The sequence below is a fragment of the Marmota monax genome, unplaced genomic scaffold (genome assembly GCF_021218885.2).
Source record: "Marmota monax isolate L192 unplaced genomic scaffold, Marmota_monax_Labrador192_F-V1.1 WCK01_AAM20220418_F8-fsc00024, whole genome shotgun sequence".
Lineage (NCBI taxonomy): Eukaryota > Metazoa > Chordata > Mammalia > Rodentia > Sciuridae > Marmota > Marmota monax.
The window spans coordinates 19909793-19931177 of NW_026695224.1; the positions used below are offsets into that span (position 1 = coordinate 19909793).

Below are 21385 nucleotides of genomic sequence, written 5' to 3' on the forward strand. Positions count from 1 at the left end.
ATTTATTTATATATGGTGCTGAGGATCGAATCCAGTGCCTCACACATGCTAGGAAGCGCTCTGCCACTGAGCCATACAACCTCAGCCCCCCATTTTTACTTTTTGAGACAAGTTCCTGCTAAATTAGCAAGGCTAGCCTCAAACTTGTGATCCTACTGCCTCAGCCTCACAAGTTGCTGGATTTATGTGTGTGTAGCCAGACTAGTTTTGCAACTACCTGGTGGTACTGTGCTGAGGTTTGTGGTCCTAAGTTTTCTGGGATGGGTTCTAGTCAGCTTTGGGCCTCATGTGGATGTCAGCCACGTAGTAAGCTGGGGAAGTGAGAGACCCTAGGACAGAGTATTCAACTGCCTGAGAGAAGTTTGTACATTAGCAAAACTGTGGAAATCATCCAGGAAAGAGTGAGGCTAGGGCAGAGGCCTAGGGAAGTGGTTTCTTGTTTGTTGTGGGGGAAAATCAACCCTTCCAGGAGGCCTTGAGGACTGGAAACACTGTCCAGGAGGGAGGCCTTGGAGAAAGAGCTTTCTGAGCCCTGATGGCTGAAAACCCCTGTTTCAGAAAAGATGGGTCAGAATAATAAGAGGAGTGATTTTAACATTTAAGAAATATGGGACTTCAACAAGAAAGGACCCAGGCAGAGTAGAGAGGAGGGTGGGGCTGTGACAGCTGATCCTATTGCATACTCCTACCCATTCTGAGGCTTAAAGAATAGCATGAGACTGAGACCCAAGGAGACTAGGTCAAAGTTATGGAGCTAAGACCCAGTCTTTCATCTAGACTCTATACTGAGCCTTCTACTCCAAGTGTTCAGGGGCCAAAACCATCTTCCCTTCCAGGGAAACATATTAGAGTCAGATTATCTTTTCTATATTTAACCCAGAGATGCTTTACCACTGAGTCACATGTCCATCCCTTTAAAAAAATGTTTTGTTTTTTAAAATTTTTTTTTAGTTGTGGACAGATATAACACCTGTATTTTATTTATTTATTTAATATGGTGCTGAGGATCAAACCCAGTGCCTCACACATGCTAAGCAAGTGCCCTACCACTGAGCCACAACCCCAATGCACATCTCCATCCTCTTTTTTAAATTTTGAGACAGGGTCTTGCTGAGTTGCTGTGGCTAGCCTTGAACTTGCAATACGTCTGCCTCAGTCCCCGGAGTTGCTGGGTTTATAGGTATGCACTACTGTGCCTGGCTTAGGTTTTCAGTCTTAATCAGACTACATGTATCAGGGGTTGGGGGCGGGAAGATGGCAGCATCCTTTCAGAGATGTCTCTGGTAATGCTGATTTGCCCTCTCTTCTGTCTGCGTAGGTGTAGACGGGGCACTGCCTGCAGAGCAGGTCCTGCCAGCCTCGCTGGAGAGGATGCCCCCGTGTCCGTGATGGGCTGTGGGACAAGCAAGGTTCTTCCTGAGCCGCCCAAGGATGTCCAGCTGGATCTGGTCAAGAAGGTGGAGCCCTTCAGTGGCACTAAGAGTGATGTATACAAGCATTTCATCACAGAGGTGGACAGTGTTGGCCCTCTCAAAGCTGGGTTCCCAGCTGCTAATCAGTATGCAAACTCCTATTCTGGTGCCCCCACTACTGGCCACACAGAGCCTCCCTCAGAACCACCACGCAGGGCCAGGGTGGCAAAGTACAGGGCCAAGTTTGACCCACGTGTTACAGCTAAGTACGACATCAAAGCCCTCATTGGCCGAGGCAGCTTTAGTCGAGTGGTACGTGTGGAGCACCGGGCAACCCGGCAACCATATGCCATCAAGATGATAGAGACCAAGTACCGAGAAGGGCGGGAGGTGTGTGAATCAGAGCTGCGTGTGCTGCGCCGGGTGCGCCATGCCAACATCATTCAGCTGGTGGAGGTGTTTGAAACGCAAGAGCGAGTGTACATGGTAATGGAGCTGGCCACTGGTGGTGAGCTGTTCGACCGCATCATTGCCAAGGGTTCCTTCACTGAGCGGGATGCTACGAGGGTGCTGCAGATGGTGCTGGATGGTGTTCGATACCTGCATGCCCTGGGCATCACACACCGAGACCTCAAGCCTGAAAATTTGCTCTACTACCATCCAGGCACTGATTCCAAGATCATCATCACTGACTTTGGCCTGGCCAGTGCCCGCAAGAAGGGCGATGACTGCCTGATGAAGACCACCTGTGGCACGCCTGAGTACATTGCTCCTGAGGTCCTCGTCCGCAAGCCATACACCAACTCTGTGGACATGTGGGCACTGGGTGTCATTGCCTACATCCTGCTCAGTGGTACCATGCCCTTTGAGGATGACAACCGCACCCGGCTATACCGGCAGATCCTCAGGGGCAAGTACAGTTATTTGGGGGAGGTGAGTCTGTCTTGCCCCTGTCCCAGGGATGTTGAGGAGGCCCTTGATGGGGGATATAACCTTCTCGGTCTAAGGACCCATGTTCAGGAGACGCATGCAAGTAATGTAAAAATAACAAGGTGAGATTAGCAGAATATCTTAGTGTGGGTTCCCCAAAAGTGAGCCCAGAGGTAAGGACTTGGGAGCAGATAATTTATGTGGGAGGTGATTCCAGTCACCACAAGTGAAGGAATGGGGGAACTAAGGCAAGAAAGAGAGAAAACCAATAATGAGTACAGTAAGAAATGGGCTGCTGAAACTCAGTCCCATTAGGGACTTTGTAAATATCATGTAAACATGCTTTATAATTGTACTGCTGAGCCAGGTGCAGTAGTCCCAGTGATTGAGGAAGCTGAGACAGGATAATCAAAAGTTCCAGGACAGCCTGGACAACTTAGTGAGACCTTGTTTTTGAAAGAAAAGGACTGGGTGCTAGGGTTGTGGCTCAATGGTAGAGCACTTGCCTAGCATGTGTGAGGCACTAGGTTCAATTCTCAGCACCACATTAAAAAAATAAATAAATAAGCAAATAAAATAAAGGCATTGTGTCCATCTATAACTAATAAAAATATTAAAAAAAAAAGAAAAGAAAAGGACTGGGGATGTAGTTTATTGGTAAAGCACCCCTGAGTTCAATCCTGGTACCACAAAAATAAATGAATAAATTAATTTAAAAAAATAAATTTAAGGGGCTGTGGCTCAGCGATAGAGCGCTCGCCTAGCATGGGTGAGGCCCTGAATTTGATCCGCAGCACCACATAAAAATAAATAAATGAAGATATTGTGCCTAACTACAACTAAAACAAATAAATAAAAAATTTAAAAAATAAATTTAAAAAGGGCTGGGGATGTATCTCAGTGGTACAGCACCCCTGAGTTCAATCTCCAGTACCACCAAAACAAAACAAACTGTTAAAGGGTACTAAGTTAATTTATATATATATATATATATATATATATATATATATATATATATAGTAGTTGGACACAATACCTTTATTTATTTATTTATTTTTATGTGAACCCAGCGCCTTACATGTGCTAGGTGAGTGCTCTACCACTGAGCCACAACCCCCTGTTTTTTGTTTTTAAATGCACTGATTTTGTACATTATTGGTTGAGCATTTCTTGGGAGCATTAAATCTCTGGTGCTTCTGGATTGTCCTGAATGCCAACTAGTGCTGGCATTCAGAGAAGCAGAGAGATGCAGCCCCTGGCAGTGGGAAGCTGTGACAGTGCATGGCAGCTGTATGTGGAATCAGAAGTACCCATCAGAGTGGCCCAATCCTGCAGATATAAACTGATGGTCATGAGCTCCATGAGGCTCCAGGCAAGTTAGAAAGAACATGTCCCATCTTAGGGAACATTTGCTTCTCTTTGCAGTTTTGCCAGGAAATAAAGAGGGTTCCATGTATCCAAATCTTCTTATTCTTGAAAGATAAACTAGGTCTAAGATTTTGGAATCCAGCCGGGTGCGGTGGCAAGCCTGTAATCCAAGTGGCTTGGGAGGCTAAGACAGGAAGACCGTGAGTTCAAAGCCAGCCTCAGTGAAAGCGAGGTGCTAAGCAACTCAGTGAGACCCTGTCTCTAAATAAAATACAAAATAGGACTGGGGATGTGTGGGGATGTGGCCTAGTGGTCCAGTGCTCCAAGTTCAATCCCCAGTACAAAAAAAAAAAAAGGACTGAGGTTGTAGCTCAGTGGTAGGGCGCTTGCCTCGCATGTGTGAGGCACTGGATTCGATCCACAGCACCTTATAAAACAAATAAATAATGATAAAAAAACAAAAAGATTTTCAAATCCAGGTCACATATTAAATAGTATCTGTATACCAGCAAACATTAACCTGTGGCCCATATTCAACCAGCAGGCCATCAGTTTGTGTTTTTGGATCCATTGATATTTCTCATATCTGCAAAAATATCAGGTTTCAGCACTGCTAGTTGCCAAAGAAAGGTATGGAGAAAGAGCTGGCGAATCCTTAGAAAGATGCTAACTGGGTAGATGACAAAGCTGACTGCAGGGAACTGTAAGCACCTTTTAGATAATGGTGTACTTAGGGAAGCCATAAGGAAAAGAATTGTGATGGCTTTGGTGAGCTGAGTTTTGTGCATCAACTGGACACTAAGGATACTGCCATGGCTATTCCCCACTGAGTGTTCCCTTCAGGCCTGGGCTTGCCAAGATGCTGTCTGTGTCTTTTATGTAAACTGTATGGATGGGAAGTATCTTTGGGAGAAGCTTCCTTGTGCAGTCCAGCTTTCCTCACAGGGGTTTGGGCCAGGACCTCTTTCTTGCTTCCAAGAGCTAGCCTAGATCAATGTTTCCTGCAGGAATCACCCAATAGCCCCATGTTACCAACTTAAGTATTTGAGATTCTTCATCACTTTCCTGTCAGCTTCTAGATGTGGTTATGGACTTAGTTCCCTTCAGGGTTAGGTGGATCTCCAGGTTATAGGTCTCACAGGTGGTACAAGTTAGAAAGGAAAGCCTTCCACTTCATGCCAGCTATAGTGCAGACATAGTTCTAGAAGAGGGGTAGAGGCAGTAAGGCCAGTGGTAACTGTTTATACTACAACTGTGATCTATAGGCTCTGGAGTGAAGGAGTAGATCACTTGGTGCTTTCCACAATGTGGTCAGGTCTGGCCCACTGTCATTCTCAGATGTTAAGTAGATGGGCATGTTTTGCAGAAAATTTGACTCTCATATACCTACTGTACTGGGCAGTAAATGAGACCATACTGGTATTGAGCAAGAACTTAGGGTGCTGGAGAATTGTAGCTTACTACTCAGTTAAAATCCAGGAGTGACTGGGCATGGTGGCACATGCCTGTAATCCCAGTAGCTTGGGAGGCTGAGGCAGAATTTCAAGTTCAAAGCCAGCCTTAGCAACTTGGTGAAACTCTCAGCAACTTAGTGAGTCCCTGTCTTAAAATAAAAAGGGCTGGGGATGTGGCTCAGTGGTTAAGCACCCCTAGGTTCAATCCCTGCCTGGTACCAAACAAACAAACAAACAAAAAAGCCATGAGTGCCTCACAATGTACTGTCTCACTTGGGAACCACTCCAGTATAATTAGATTTGGTTCCAGGCCCAGTTCAAACTTTGGTTCTTCAGGGCAGATATTGGCTTGGGGTATTTATGGAAGGGACTGGGAAGAAGCTCAGGTGGTATCAGGGGCACAATTTGGGGATTAGTGCCTTAATGCACACAGTTGTCTCCCCTCAGTAGTGCTAATATCCTAATGTTTACTTGGTCCTCAAATAGGATTGGTCATCAGGGTGGCCCAATCCTGCAGGTATATACCGATGGTCAGAGTCTCTCCCAGTTTCCTGGGACAGAACTGTAGAAGTTTGGCAAGGTATCACCAGCAGGTACTTGAAGTTGGTTCTGCCTCTGCTTCTGAGGAAGACATTTGGCTGTGAAGTGAGTGACTGGAAGGGATGATTACAGTCATATCTATCGTCATCTCCATGTATAAAAGTGAAGAGAAACCAGGGCTCAGCCGAGGAGAGGTAGAGGCCAGAGCTTCTCACACTTTTTTTGATTTTGTTTTGTGGGGGTAGGAGGAGGAGGTACTGGGGAAAGAACCCTTCAAACACTTCAGTGTCCATGCAAATCCCCTTAATTCTTATTAAAAATGTAGGTTCTGATTCAGTAAGTCTGGGTGAAGCCTGAGAGTCTCCACTTCTGTCAAGCACCCTACTGGTGTTGGTGCTGCTGGCTTATAGACCATGCTTTGAGGAGCAAGTGTTTGGGCAGATGCCATAGAATGGGCTGGGTTGCCAGGCATAGTGGCACGTGTCTACAATCCCAGCTACTCAGGAGGCTGAAGTAGGAGGATTATAAGTTCAAGGCCAGTCTCAGCAATTTAGTGAGGCCCTCAGCAATGTAGCAAGACCCTGTCTCAAAATAAAAATAAAAAAAAATAATAATAAAATGTGCTGGAAATGTGGCTTAGTGGTAGAATGCCCCTGAGTTTAATACCCAGTACCACAGAGAAAGAAAAGGGACTGGGTGGTCAGGAACAACTGTGGAGCAAGTGGAACATGAATTTTGGAGGATGCACAAAAGTACAGGAGGGAGACAAGAGGAAACAGACTTGTGGGCAATGGCCTAAGAAGCAGGTTCATTTGGAGTCAGACAGAAGATACTGGAGGGGAACTCAGGAAGTTCAGCTGTCTGGGTAGGAGGCCTTGGAGAACCACCTGAGGTTGTAGTTGAAACTGAAATTTTAATATCCTTGAGTGCCTAAAGGTTGAGAGGCTGGTTGTATTCTAGAAGCTCTAGTCTCTTGGAACTCTGCATGGTGCCAGGCTGTTGAGGGGTCCAGCTGACAAAGGGGTACCAAGCTTAACTAGAGGAGGGAGGGAGAGAGGGAGACAAAGATGGAATGTTTCCCAAGAGCTGCTGACAGAGAAAAGATGGTTATGAAAAATCTGTAGGTTTTCCCAAGATTTCCTGATTCTGGCAATTATTGATCAGGCATTTTATCTAATTGGAGCTTGCAAGTTATGCTAACTGGGTATTGATTATCTGAGGGTGAAGGAATGACAAATGGGATAGTGAATGAACTCAGGCTTCCTGCTCTTGCTGGAGCCAAAAGAGTGGGTCCTAAGAGTCTGCTTCCTATTGTTCTGGAGTAATGGAGTATGACTCTGGAACTCCCAGTGTGAGGGTTGGGGAACTTCCCAGTCTTTGCTGTCACTACCTTTTTACCGAAAGCTAAAAGCATCATTTTCTAGTGATGGAGTCAAATTCCCGGCGGGTCCTGGTAGCATTTGTCTGCCACCTGGAGCTTGGCTGACCCCATGAACAGATTCTACCACTCTCTGTGAAGAGCTCTGGCTTTGGAGAGATTTCTGTGGGTGTTTCCAGGGGGAGGTGGCCTCATTAGTAAATCAGATTCTCAGCACTGGAAATCAATCTGTCTTTTTGTCCTACTGGTCACACACCTGGGAAAAATGCAAGAGGCATGAAGACCCGTTTCCCATGGAGTTAGAGATTGTCTGGGGAGAGAGAACTAGAATGGGAAACAGCCACAGGACAAGCCTCATTGGCAGGCACATGCCAGTACAGTCTTGGCATAGAGCCACTGGATCTGGATAGTCTGGAACATGGACTGTGAGACTCAGGTCAAGTGACTGGGCCCTATTCCCTCACTCCAGTCATCTGTCTTATACTATGTGGTAGGCATTTACCCTCATGAAGTCCATCTAAGTGAGTAGGGCCCTGCCAGAGAAACCTGTCTGGTTGTTGAGGGGAGGTTGCAAGCAAAGGACTTCCCACTCTGAGCTCAGCAAGGTGTAGAAGGTTGTATTTCCCCACTAAGGACTAGGTTCTATAGAACTTGGTACCTTTGTAGGACACTTTTCCTATATCCTGCCCCTTTATGTTGGTTTCTTCTGTACATAAACCCCTGTCTGATATGCTTATTCCTTGCATGTTCTGACTGTGCAGCTTCTGTCAGGCTCATGGACTTGAATAGAAGACTTCCTGCAGGAGGTAGGCTCAGACAAGGGGACATTGCTGACTGAGTTTCAGAGTAAGCTAGAGATTGTTTGGGGGTATTGGAAAAGAAGTGGAAAAAGCTGGGGGGCAAGCCTGGTGCTTCTTGTGGGAGCCCTATAATGCTGGGAGGAGTCCTGGTTCTTGACAATGAAGGAGAAACACAGAAGAAAGTGTGGAAGACAAGCAGGATGCCTCACTGGCGGCTGTTGGGATGATCCCAGCCTGGCTCCTGGGCATTTTGAGGCAGATCAGGGATTCCATGGAGTGGACTCCACATGGTTAAGAAAAGAAGGAGTAGCTGGACATGATAGTGCATACCTGTAATCCCAGCAACTTGGGAAGCTGAGGCAGGAGGATTGCAAGTTTGAAGCCAGCTTCAGGAACTTAGTAAGACCCTGTCTCAAAATAAAAAATTAAGAAGAGCTGAGGATCTAGCTCAGTAATGTTCCTGGGTGCAATCCCTAGTACCAAAAAGAAAGAAAGAAAGAAGAAGGAGTATGGGGCAGAAGCATCAGCTTGTGAGGGTGGATTTGGAGAGGATTCCAGCATGCCATCTATAAGGGTCCCACCTTGACATACCTGGTGGGGCACAATGGTGGTGAGGCCCTATGATCCTGACATTTCAGATACTCCAGCCCAAAGCTGAGGTCCAAGTTGTACCCCACTTGCACACATCATAGGCCCAACATATTTGCTGCATTCACAATTCACAGTGAGTTTTTGATCACATTGTTCTATCTGCTCCCAGTGTCACCCTTAGAAATTTGATTAGTTCTAAAAGATCCAATTCAAAGTTTGCTTCCTTTAGGAATAAAGCTGAACACTGCTGTTTGTGTTGTGCTTGCTGAGCACCAGCCATGGGACTGGATGTGCTGCAACCAACATTTCTAATCTTCATAACAGTCTCTCCAGATGCTATGATTCCCCCATTTTACAGCTGAAAAAACTGAGGCTGGTAAGGTTAAGTACCTTGCTGGTGGTCTTAAAGCTAGAGGATGGCAGGATTTGAATCCTAGTCAGCTTGGCTTCAGTGTTCTTGACCTTTGCCCCACTGTAGCCTATTTTCCCTGAGACAGCTGCCTTAGTATGTGCTAGGGTCTTGGCTTCAGTGCTTTCTCTGGTCTGTGGACATACCTCTCCTTCCTATGAGGCCCTTGAGGAATAGTATGTGTATCAGTAACATATGCTCTCCACTGTTCAGGGTTAGCACATGACAGGTACCTGTTTGAGTATTTGCTGGGTTAAACTGGAACATTTATAAGTGATAACTGGTTATAAATGTGGGAGGGGAGGGTTCTTTGTTCTGCCTTCTCTTAAGGAAAACACCAGTTGTTGATGATGCCCTAGAAAAGGTCCCAAATGTGATTGCTGGTAGGCAGATGGGGTTGCTCATCAGTAGGGAGTACTTTCTTCTGGGGACTGGTCTCTTGGACATATTAGAGATTCCAATGGCATTGTACTTAGGGGAATGCTGGCCAGAGATACCTGTGCCCACAGGTGGAAGGATTTGAAGGCCTCAGGACTCTGTGTGCCCTTCACTTACTAGTGTAAATTCAAGACTCTTAAAGACTCAGGAATGCCGAAAGAGATCACTTTGAGAGCAGAAATCTGAGTTTTCATTCAATGCCCAAAGGTGCTAGAGTGGAGAGGGAATATTGGATGTGGTAAAGACACATATTACTAAATGTGAGGAAGACCTGTGTAGGGTTGAGAGCAGTCTGAAGACATACAGAGCCACCTTGAGAGGTGAGCTTCCTGTTGCAGGAGGCCCCAGAAGCTTGGAGGAGCTGTTTCCAAAGGAGTAACACAGAAGATGAGTCACCACTTGTAGATTCATACTGGAAGACTGTTAGGGTCCTCTCACACAAAACTGTGTACTTCACTTGACATGAAATGTGACATCCTTGGCCTGATGTCATTGCTTTTGTCAAGTGTTCTATTTCTAGAGGCAGGATGCATGAAGAGGCTCTTGGAGGTTTGATGGCAGAGTGATGCCATCAGCAGCTCTGCTGTCTGTTGCTTTTAGCAGCCTGAATTGACACCCTCCTCTGCTTGGGCAGGCTCTGAGCTGTGGGTGAGTCCAGGTGACTACACCAGGAATAGGTGGGTTTGGGCACAACTTTTACAGAGTTTTGTTCAGGAGAGTGAGTGTTGCTGAGCAGGTGACAAGGTTGGTGGGAGAGGAAGCCCACTCTGCCACTATCTGGGGGATAAAGGGATGGGAGGTAGCCTTCCAGGGTGGGATCTCTGGGCTGCAGCCTGGTTATCCATTCCCTTAGAGTTGAAGGGTACTTGAGGGACAGTAAGTTGGATTACCACCATTAATTCTGATTGTCCTGTCCTGCAGTAGGATGAGTGCCTGAGGCCAGAGCTGATATTTACATTTCCCATCTCAGCTCTTTCCTGACCCCTCTGTTAACCTTACTCTTCCCTACTTTTTATTTCTTTTTAAGAGACAGGATATGTTGCCCCCAACTCCTGGGCTCAAGTGATCTTCCTGTCTTAGCCTCCCAAATAGCTAGATTCCCTCCTCCCCCTCCTTCTCCTCCTCCTCCTCCTCCTTTTCTTTTTTTCTTTCTTTCTTTCTTTTTTTTTTTTAAATATTGGGGATTGAATCCAAGTGCACTTTACCACTGAACTAAATCCTCACTTTTTTAAAAAATATTTTTTAGTTGTCAACGTACCTTTATTTATTTATATGTGATGCTGAGAATTGAACCCAGTGCCTCACACATGCTAGGCAAGTGCTCCACCACTGAGCTACAACCCCAAACCCAGCCCCCAGCTCTTTTTATTTTTTTAAGACAGGGTCTTGCTAAGTTGCCAGGGCTATCCTTGAACTTGCAGTCCTCCTGCTGCAGCCTCCTGACATCTGAGATTATAGGCATAGGCCACCACATCTAGCTTCTACTTCTTAAAATTGCTTTTTTAAAAAAAATATATATTTATTTTGATGTGGTGCTGAGGATCAAACCCAGTGCATCACACATGGGAGGCAAGCGCTCTACCACTGAGCTACAACCCCAGCCCTACTTCTTCTTCTTCTTCTTCTTCTTTTTTTAACAGTATTAGGAATTGAACTCAGGCAAACTCTTTTTTTTTTTTAAATTTATATATGATAGCGGAATGCATTATAATTCTTATTACACATATAGAGCACAATTTTTCATACCTTTGGTTGTTACAAAGTGTATATACAGGCAAACTTTTTTTATTTTTATTTTTTCATTTTGAGATGGTCTTGCTAAGTTGCCTAGAGTGGCCTCAAACTTGCAGTTATCCAGTCTCAGCCTTCTGTGTAGCTGAGTTTACAGGTATATGCCATCCCATTTGGCTTAAAATGACTCTTTAACACTGAGATGTTGAAGACAAAATGAGATGCAAAGGATGTAGCATATACTGGTGCTCTCTAGGTGACAAGAGTTAGCTGGAGTCTTATCCTCTAGGCATTCTTCTGTCTCTGCTGCCTTGGAGACACACTCCCCAAGAGAGCAGGACCTTCCCTGTGGTGGCAGAACCAGACACCATCCTCCCATGCTGCCACATTTAGCCCTTCCTACAGAAAGGCCTTGCTCTGACCATCTCTAGCAGCTCAACAGCCCAAGTCCGAGCCACTTTTGATCACGGCTGCTTTTCACTCCCAGCCCTCAAGGGGACATCATACTTGTGTGCCAGCTGTCCCCTTCCTCTTCTCTTCTTCTTCTTGTTTATCTCCACCTGGATAGCCCTGCCATCTCACAGGCTCTGTCATTTCCAAGCCCTTGAATTCCTCTAGGAGCTGCCAGGCTGTTGTATCTCCCACATTCTGACCTCTTCAGATTTACTCATGGCCTCCCACACTTGTTCCCTCTGCCACCACTGAGATGAGAGGTAACTCTCTCCATCAGATGAAATGGTTAATAGTAACCTGGTCCAACCATCTCCACCAGCTTGCCTCTCCAGGCTCTCCTTCCTGTCAGTACTCCCGTCATACAAGGTCACCCCTTTTCATACCTGATGTGTCTCGGTTTGTCTGTTTCTCAGTATGTGTATTGTACCCATAACTGAGCTCCACTCCAGTGTATCATAACTGGCTTGGAACAGAAGGCTAAGTCACTTATCTCTTCACACATCCTGCTATCCTGTGTTAATCAGGTGCCAACCCTGAACTGAGTCCTGAGTGTGCAGGGTTCTGCTGACACAGACCTTTAGGGACAGAGACCACATATGGGTGAGATGCTGACAGCCACTAGGGTTCCACACTGCCTCAGAAATTAAAATGGGAAGAAGTTTAAAAACAAAAAAATGGGGCTGGGGATGTGGCTCAAGCGGTAGCGCGCTCGCCTGGCATGCATGTGGCCTGGGTTCGATCCTCAGCACCACATACAAACAAAGATGTTGTGTCCGCCGAAAACTAAAAAATAAATATTAAAAATTAAAAAAAAAAATGGTGCTGGACATGGTAGCACAAGCTTGTAATCCCAGCAACTTAGGATGCTGAAGCAGGAGTATCTCAAGATCGAGGCCAACCTCAGCAACTTAATGAAACCCTGTCTCAAGATAAATAGGGCTGGGGATGTAGCTTAGTGGTAAAACACTCCCTGAATTTGATCCCCAGTACTGAATGAATGAATGAATGAATGAATGATCCCCAGTACTGAATGAATGAATGAATGAATAAATAAATAAATAAATAAGAGTTAAAAAACCAAAGAGCCAGGTTGGGCCTTGGAAACCTTTTGTCTTCAGCAGAAACCTTGAGTGGAGATCACCATTTAGCAGTCTCCTAGACCCAGAATCTTCTATGACATCATTAAAAGACATTGATAGGTTGCTGGCACAGCTGTTGATACCCTCCTGACTCCAAAGTGAGGAAAAAAGCAATCCTTCTCAACTTTTTTTTTTTTTTTTTTTTTTTGGCACATTACTGGGATTGAACCCAGGGGTACTCTACCACCCAGGGGTACTCTACCACTGAACTATTCCCCACCCCTTTTTATTTTATTTATTTTATTTCTTATTTTGAGATGGGGCATTGCAACTTATCAAGGAAGGCTGGTCTCTAACTTGCGATCTTCCTGCCTTAGCCTCCTGAGTAACTAGGATGTGTTATCATGCCCAGCTTGATTCTGAGTCATACCCTGTCTTCCTCCTGTCCCTCCCTTCACTTCATGAGCTCTGGGCATGAATAGATTGGGGTACAAGATTGCATTTTGTTATTTATCTCAAGTTTTAGAGCTCAGATTTACTTAACCTTTAAGTTGTCATGCCATTTCTCATTTTTGTGTTTTTACTTTGGGGTTTTTGTATGTTTGTTTGTTTTGGTATGGGGATTAAACCCAAGGCCTTGTACATGCTAGGGAAGCATTCTACCTCTAAGCTATACCCACAGTCCTGCTTGCTTGGTTATTTATTTATTTGTTTGTTTGTTTATATTATTTACCATCCTGGGATTGAGCCCAGGGGAGCTCTGTGACTGAGCTATAATTCCAGCCCTTTTTAATTTATTATTTTTTTAAATTTCGAGATAGAGTATCAAAAGGGAGGTATGTTCCATTGTGTCTAGCTGCCCTGCCTCTTTTAAAAACTCCGTTATCTTCCTTCTATTTCTCCCCTTCAGATTCTCCACCCACATCCTTCTCTTTTTTGCTACCCTCCCCTTCTTTGGCACCTGCCTTAGCCCAGGGTAATAGATCTGCCTGGTCTGGAATCCCAGGCACCAGGTCAATGGGTATGTTGGCCATAAGAGGGGATGTTGGCTTCAGTGCCACCCTGTCTAACCCTGTTGAAGGGGTTATTCACTGTTAAAGGGGTTAAACATTTCTTCTTGTGGGCAGCTTCAGAGTGTGCTGTTCTTGTTACAACACTCGAGAGTTCTGCTCTCCTTAGTAAATCTGAAACTCTGTTTCCCAGAATTTCCTCTGTGCCCTTTTCACTGCTCTCATTTAGGCCCACGTAAGTACAGAAAGGAGGCCTTTGAGGGTGGCAATACAGGGTCTGAAAATATAAAAATATATCTTGAGACAAAGCTGAGGGAAGAACTGAGTCATGGTAGCAAAGCCTCGCTTCATTCCTCCCCTCCTTCTCCCAGCAGCTCTTTGGTGGGGCTGCCTTCTCTGCCTGAGAGCCTTCCTATAGAATCATGGATTGGATAAAGAACCCATAAGGGTCAGGAGGTTAGCTGGAATGTCAGATGGTATGCTGTATGCCTTGCATGCAGTCAAGAGAGGAAAAATGATGGGGGACTGTGTTCTTAGAACCTAGGACATTAGAAACTGGAAGAGGGGGCTGGGGATGTGGCTCAAGCGGTATCTCTCTCGCCTGGCATGTGTGCAGCCCGGGTTCGATCCTCAGCACCACATACAAACAAAGATGTTGTGTCTGCTGAAAACTAAAAAATAAATATTAAAAAATTCTCTCTCTCTCTCTCTCAAAAAAAAAAACAAAAAGAAAGAAACAAGAAGAGACTTAGATTCATTGCATATAGTCCCTTCATGTTAAAACTGAGGAAGTTATGATTTCTCTAAGGTCACCCAGAGAAGATAGAATTAAAATACTGGTTGCTGATTTGCAGTTGTCATCGTCGTCGTTGTCTCCTCCTCCTTCTCCTCCTCTTCCTCTTCCTCTTCTTCCATCATCATCATCATCATCATCAAACATAGGGCCTGGCTTGTGCTAGCCAAGTGCTCTGCCACTCAGCTACATATCCAGACCACTCCCCCTCTTTTTTATTTTTTTAATTTGAGACACGGTCTCACTAGGTTGTTTATAGCCTTGCTAAATTGCTGAGACTGGCTTCGAACTTGCCATCCTCCTGCCTTAGCCTCCCAAGTCATTGAGATTACAGGCATGTGTCATCATTGCCAGGCTTCCTTGGGAAATGTTTTTGCTAGGCCCTTGTGACATCAGAACTAGAGCAAGTAGAAGGGATAGGGAGGAAAAAGGCAAGTCCTCTTAGGTAGAGCAGAATTCCTGTCTGTCTTTCTGCTTTGGGGCCTTTCTTCCAAAGAAAGAGTTGGGCTCCATAATTTTTTTTTTTTTTTTGTGTGTGTGTGTGTGGTACTGGGTATTGAACCCAGGGGCACATAGCTCCTGAGCCACATCCCCCAGCCTCTTTTTGTATTTTATTTTGATACAGGGTCTCACTGAGTTGCTTAGGGCCTCACTAAGTTGCTGAGGCTGGCCTTGACCTTGCAATCTTCCTGCCTCAGCCTCCCTAGCTGCTGGGATTAAAGGCATGCGATACCCTGAGCTCCACTATTGAAGAGTGACTTTGACCCAGCAGAAGTGGGGGAAAGAGGTTAAGTTGGTGAGGAATTATTCATGGACAGTCCCTCCTCTTTTCTGCAATTGGTTCCTCAGGAGTAGGTATCCCAATTGAAAGGGGCAAGCCTCCTTGGGGACTGGTCTCAGGAGAAAGGTAGTGGCTTAATAGAGTGGAGATGATGTCCCTTACCCCCACAGCCTCTCCACAGGTCTGAACCACTTACCCATACAACTCCAGAGACTTGTGGAGAGTGTAGACTGGCACCCCAGGTATTGAAGCTGTCTTCTGAATCCAGAGTAGACAGAGGCCTGAATGTTTGGAAGCAAAGCCAGCCAACTTTTTTTCTTTCTCTCTTTTTTTAATTAGTGGTATTGGAGATGGAACCCAGGGTACTCTTCCACTGAGCTACATCCCCAGCCCTTTTTATTTTGAGACAGGGTCTCACTAAGTTGTTTAGGCTGGCCTTGTGATCTTCCTGCCTTGGCCTTCCAAGTACCTGGATTTATAGGTGTGTGCCATTGTCCTGACTCCAACCAACCTCTTATCATTTCCTTCCAGGCCCAATGCTCCATGTGAGTCCAGAAACAGGTGGAAGCCTCTGGGAGGCTGACCAAGTGATACTTGTGGCTTGTCTCATCTATCAGGCACCTGACACCCACATTTATTATGTCCTGGTCTGGCCCCAAGTATATATATTAAGCTCAACGTTCTGTCTTTCACCCAGAGCAAGCAGAGTTGTGGAAACTGAAGAACATAACTGTTTATTGTTTTCCTTCATCTCATGCCCAGAATGCTTCCTGATCAGTCAATCATAGGCTGAAGGACACCTAGGCTCCAGAGGCCTGAGCATGTTGGGGGAGCAGGTAGTTGGGCTATGGGTATTGAATTCTTTCTTAGGAGGTATTGGATTGGACTTGAGGCAGAGCATGGCTGTGGGTGAGTGTGGAAGGCCTTATTTTTCCTTTCTGAGCCTTGTTTGAGGTTTCAACAAGGCTTCCAGGGACATTATTCTGGAGGTCAACCTAAGCCCCCACTTATGTCAGTGTCAGCAGGCAGGATGGGGACTACCCCCCTGTGTTCAGCCTGCTTGATTACGTTCTGCATGTTCTTGAGTGCATGAGGGGTAGTCTGGTGGTCATTGGTCAGGATGACTTGAATCATTGGCTTGGGGGATCTTACCCCTTCCCCGAGCACAGCCACTCCCAGCTCTTCAAAGATGAGGAGCACTGGGACCTGTCAGAAAGGGCTGGGCTGGCCCTCAAACACAAATGAGTCAATCAGCATTCTGTGTACAGCTGCACGTACACAGTAATTGATGAGGCGAGAGTCTGGGGGAACAGGATAGGTGGATCAATTTGGCTCGCTTTGGCACTAACGGGCTGGCTGCCCGACTAGCAGCAGGGGTAGATGCCTGGGGTGAGCCTGTGCCACTCTGGAGATGGAGATGCTTAAGCCCATGGGACAGGTTTAGTGAGAGGCCCTTCTAAGACTTCATTGGACTGGTTCAAAGCCACAGGGTTCCATGGTTTGGTGGTCTGCAGATGGGAAATAGGGAAGCCTCTGGTCCATCCATGTTCAGGTTCTTGGCTTGTGAGTCCAGCTCTACCACTGTTCTGTAGAAGAGTTGCCTTTCCATCCAGGTTGGACCACAGGACAGGGGCAGAGGCTGTGTCTTAGCCCTGTTTGGACTAGTCTAAGCTGCCAGCCCTATCCTGTGGCTGTTCCCTTAACAGGCCAGGCTAGGCTGCCATGTGTTTCCCAGCAAGTTATTTTCTTGGACACCATAAAAGGCTGGTAGGGCAATATGGGGCATTAAGCTCACTGCTTTCCATCTCTTAAGTGAGTGACAGGGGCTGCAGTGAGTGTCTGTGGTCTGGATTAGTTGGCCCATAGCAGTGGCTCCTTGTGTTCAGGTAGTAGTAACAATCAGTGGGACTTTCTTGAGCTGTAAGCCAAAAGCTTTTGTGACAACCATCTGGTCCAGTCAGACAGCAAGTTATCTCTCTGGTCCTTCTATGGCTATATGTCCTTGAGGCCATGACTTTTCTACCAGAATCACTGGAAAACTGTCCTGATGGTGAGGACAGCCCTGTTAGGTGACTGTTTGCATTGTGATTTCCCTGTCACTTCCAGTTCAGCTCAAGAAAATTTGATATTTGCCTTCTAAAAGGCAGGTGAGGACAGCAGCTGCAAGCAGCTCAGCCCTTCCACAGAATTCCAGATGAATGGTGTCTTTTCCTTGTCCCTGTCCAGCAGTGGGAAAGGGATAATAATAGTGCAAGAGGTCCAGGGGGCCAGGGGTGGCAGTAGTCAATGGGTATGACTGTCTGCTAAATGGTCATGTTGTCACCCCAAAAGTGGGCTTCCACAGATTTCCCTGAGTTCCCTGGAGAGCATGTTCAGGGCTTCTCCAAGATGAAGGATGCCATGGGGTGGAACAGGCAGACTTCACTGACAGGAAGGAAAGTTATGGTGCCTCTGGCATCCCAGCAGAGACTCTGCAGTAGGATCAGGAAAGGTCCTAAGGGCTTAGCCACCCATCCCTTGAGGAGCAATAGAGCCCATGCCAGATGTGCTCCTAGGAGAGCAAGGACTCAGCCTACCCTCCAGAAGGGGCCCAGGACATATGGGTTCTGCCGACTGAACCCCATGGCTTGGAAGCAGCTTCAGCTGAGGGCATACATCAGTCAGTATGTAAGGGTGGTTAACTCACTGTACCTACTGTGCGCCTCCTGTATGCACTGTGCCAAGCACTAGGGCTCAGCACCATCTAATGGGAATAATAAACTTTAATTCACAGCCTTCAAGTTATAGCTAGAATAACAGCCATAAGCACGGAGGGCTCACAGAGTATCTGAGAACCTAAGGATATCATACTGAGAATCTAAGACTCAGCCAAATGAAGACAAGCCAGGCAGGTGGCCCTGAGGTGGACAGGTGCTTGGTGTGTAGCCCTGAGATGAACAGGTGCTCAGTGTGTGGTGTGTGTAGCAAAGCAGTCTTTGTGGAGTTCCTCCCTTTGGACAGAACATAACATTAGGAGGCTGGTGCATAGGAGCCCTTCATGCCTCAGAGAAGTCACGCAAACTAGAGAGTACCCCTGGGTGCCTGGCTCTAAGAGCTCCTTTCAGCTGACTGAGAAATCTAGATGCTTTGATTGTTTCCTTTTTTACCCCAAGGCTAAAGGAATGCTTTGGCAGTTGAAAGGAGGTGGGACCCAGGTACTTAAAGGTACCAGGAAGCTCCTCTTTAAATGATCTGTTTTGACCATCCAGGTTGGAGCTTAAGTCTTGTCTAAAGATGTGGTAGAAATATTTGGGTTGTTCTGTCTGAAGTTTTCCCTGATTATGGTGGTCCTGGGGTAGGTTGAGGGTCTTGTCAGGAGTCACCTCCCTGAGCCAGGCTTTGGGTTCATAGCACTTAGAAATGTTCTCTGGGAAAAAGAATGGGTCCTTTTCCTCTGTCAAGACTCCTCATGATCCAGAGGTCAGCTCCAGTCAGAAGCTAGGTCAGTGTTGGGTGGGTAGGAGAGGCCCAGAATACTACTTGGGAGGATGAAGCATTGCCTCTCCCTAGGAAGTGCAAGGCCTCTGGGCAGGTCCCAGTGTTGTGGTGGCAGCATCATCCAGATGGGAGGGCAGTGTTGGGTACTCTAATTCTAATGCTTATCCTTGGCTTCTAGCCCTGGCCCAGTGTATCCAATCTGGCCAAGGACTTCATTGACCGCCTGCTGACAGTGGACCCTGGAGCCCGTATGACTGCACTACAGGCCCTGAGGCACCCATGGGTGGTGAGCATGGCAGCCTCTTCATCCATGAAGAATCTGCACCGCTCCATCTCCCAGAACCTCCTCAAGCGTGCCTCCTCACGCTGCCAGAGCACCAAGTCGGCCCAGTCCACACGTTCCAGCCGCTCCACACGTTCCAACAAGTCACGCCGTGTGCGGGAGCGGGAGCTGCGAGAGCTCAACCTCCGCTATCAGCAACAATACAATGGCTGAGCCACCAGCTGTGGCACAGATACAACATGGTCCCAGACTGGCTGGGCTCAGCTGTGCCCTCTGGGCCTGACATCCTCTGTGAAGATAGGCCTCATGGTTAGTGGTATATAGAGAATGTCTGGCCCTGGCCCTTTCTCTGTGCCTTTAGCAGCCCCTGACCTTATCATGGGCCTGGGCCTGGTGTGATGGAGTTGAGGTAGCCCAGGAGGGTCATGACTCCCCCGAAATGGGAGCCTGGCCTGGCACTGATACCCGTTTTGGTGGGTAGCTGCTCTGTGAGTTGGGGAAAGGGACAGGACCTGGCCTTCACTGTCTTCTTCATCCTTTGGATCTATCCCAGACTGAAGGGTCCTGCAGTCCTGGGAGTGAAGGGTGTCCTATGGTCCAGGACCCTTTGGAGTAGTTACTTTGGGCACCCGCTGTTTTGCCACAGAACCTTCCTTCCTAGCTCCCCACATTCCATGCCATTCTGATCCTTCAGATTATGCTCCAATGGCTCGGGAGGTTGAAGCAGAAGGATCATGAGTTCAGAGCCAGCCTTAGCAACTTAACAAGGCCCTAAGCGACTCAGTGAGAACCTGTCTCAAAATATAAAAAAAAAGTTGGGGATGTGGCTCAGTGGTTGAGTGCCCTGGGTTCAATCCCCAGTACCAAAAAAAAAAAAAAAAAAAAAAAAAATAAAAAGATTATGCTGCAGTGGGAGGCCTGGCTTTGGCCTTAGCTAGACTGTAAATCTCCTTGATTGGACCCAAGCAGCCTCTACCTCCCAGCCAAGATCTTCCTTCATGGTGCCACCAGGGACCCCTTCTAACCCAAGTCTTCCAGGACCTCTTGTGGTAGGGCCATGGAATGGACCTTAGCCATTGCTGATGGCCAGCTTGAGTGGGGTCCTCCCCAATATACTCAGTGCCTTTTTTGCAGCACTCACTATTGCCTCCCTCTCCCCCTTAGATGTCTATTTCATTCCCCAGGTGCCTCCTTCCCAACTGTTGGGGGTTAAAGGGAGCCCCACTGCTGCTACCCAGGGGATGGGGGCACCTGGGCCAAGGCAGATGGTTTTCCCTTAGGTTCCCATGGCCATCTCTAATTTCATCCTTTGGTATTATCCATTGCCTCTTCCCTTCAGGTGTCACTGTACCCTCCTCTGCAGCTTCATGAAGGCGCCATCTGGTGTCTAGTCTGGGTATGGGCAGCCTCTGGGTGATGAATGCACACCCATCTAATATAGATAACCAAAGTCCTCTAAAAGGAAGTGGAAAGGAAGGAACTGCTACATTGAGAGAGGGTCGTGGGCTGCTCAACTCCCCTTCTGCTCAGCTTCTCCCTGGAACTTAGCCATACTGTGTGACCTGCTTCTGAACCCTGGGTGCCTAGGGTAATGACTGATCTTGCTGTGAGAGCTGGCCTTGCCCCACCCACCCTGTGTCAGCTTCCTTTTACAGCATTAACCTTCCAGTCTGGGGCCTGCTGAGTCTCAGGCTGGAGGGAACCCTTGTGGGAAGTGGGTGGGGTTGGCGGGGCTTCTTTTTTAGAGGCCTGAGCCAGAACTGTCCCCATGGCTGTCATGATGTCTACACCAACACAAACCAGGCTGGAACCCAAACCTTCTTCCTCCACAGCTGCTTTCAGTGGGCAGAAAGGGCCAGGGGCCAGCTTTGGCCTTAGCTAGAGCCCCTGCCAGCAGGGAACATTTGACCCCTACTCAGCTCCTCCCTTTGGGTAGCCTTGGGCCAGGCCCTCCTCTCTCTGCACGTGCTGTTTCCAGAGGAAAACCAAAGAGACCACTCTGTGCCAAGTCAACTGTGCCTTACATACCCCTGTCTTCTGTTCTGACTGCCCTCTGGGCAGAAGGCAGTGGAAAGCCCAAGCCCTAGGGCTTCACAAATTCCCCCAGTTCCATAAGTGTTTCTGGGAGCCTGAAGCCCTGAGGATTTTTTTCCCCTCTTGCCCAGGGTAGGCCTGAGGGTAGGATAGATGGAGTTTGGAGTTTTGAACCTTTGATAGGCCTTTATGCCATGGACCGTGGATGGAGAATGTGCAGTTATTTATTTTGTGTACTCAGTTTGTAAATGTATCCTCTGTATTCAATAAACAGGCTGCCCTCCCCAAGGAAGGCTGCCCATTCATTCTAAAATCCCTGACTGTGTACTGTGGAACCAAGGGGTTGCCCCAGAGGAGGAGGGATGAGGGCCCCAGCCTGGGCTGGATACTGTAGAAAGATCTTTACTCCAGACCTTTCTGTGTC

General features: G+C 47.1%; 1 protein-coding gene across 1 annotated transcript in view; it reads left to right on the forward strand.

Moving 5' to 3' along the window:
- Pskh1 (protein serine kinase H1) overlaps positions 1-21274 on the forward strand; it is a 33683-nt gene extending 12409 nt beyond the window's left edge. The window contains exons 2-3 of the mRNA XM_046434393.2: positions 1319-2345; positions 18823-21274. Of these exons, the coding sequence (XP_046290349.1) occupies positions 1389-2345; positions 18823-19140 (1275 nt within the window). The 5' untranslated portion in view covers positions 1319-1388 and the 3' untranslated portion in view covers positions 19141-21274. The remainder of the gene's footprint in view (positions 1-1318; positions 2346-18822) is intronic.
- Positions 21275-21385: the final 111 nt, after the last annotated feature.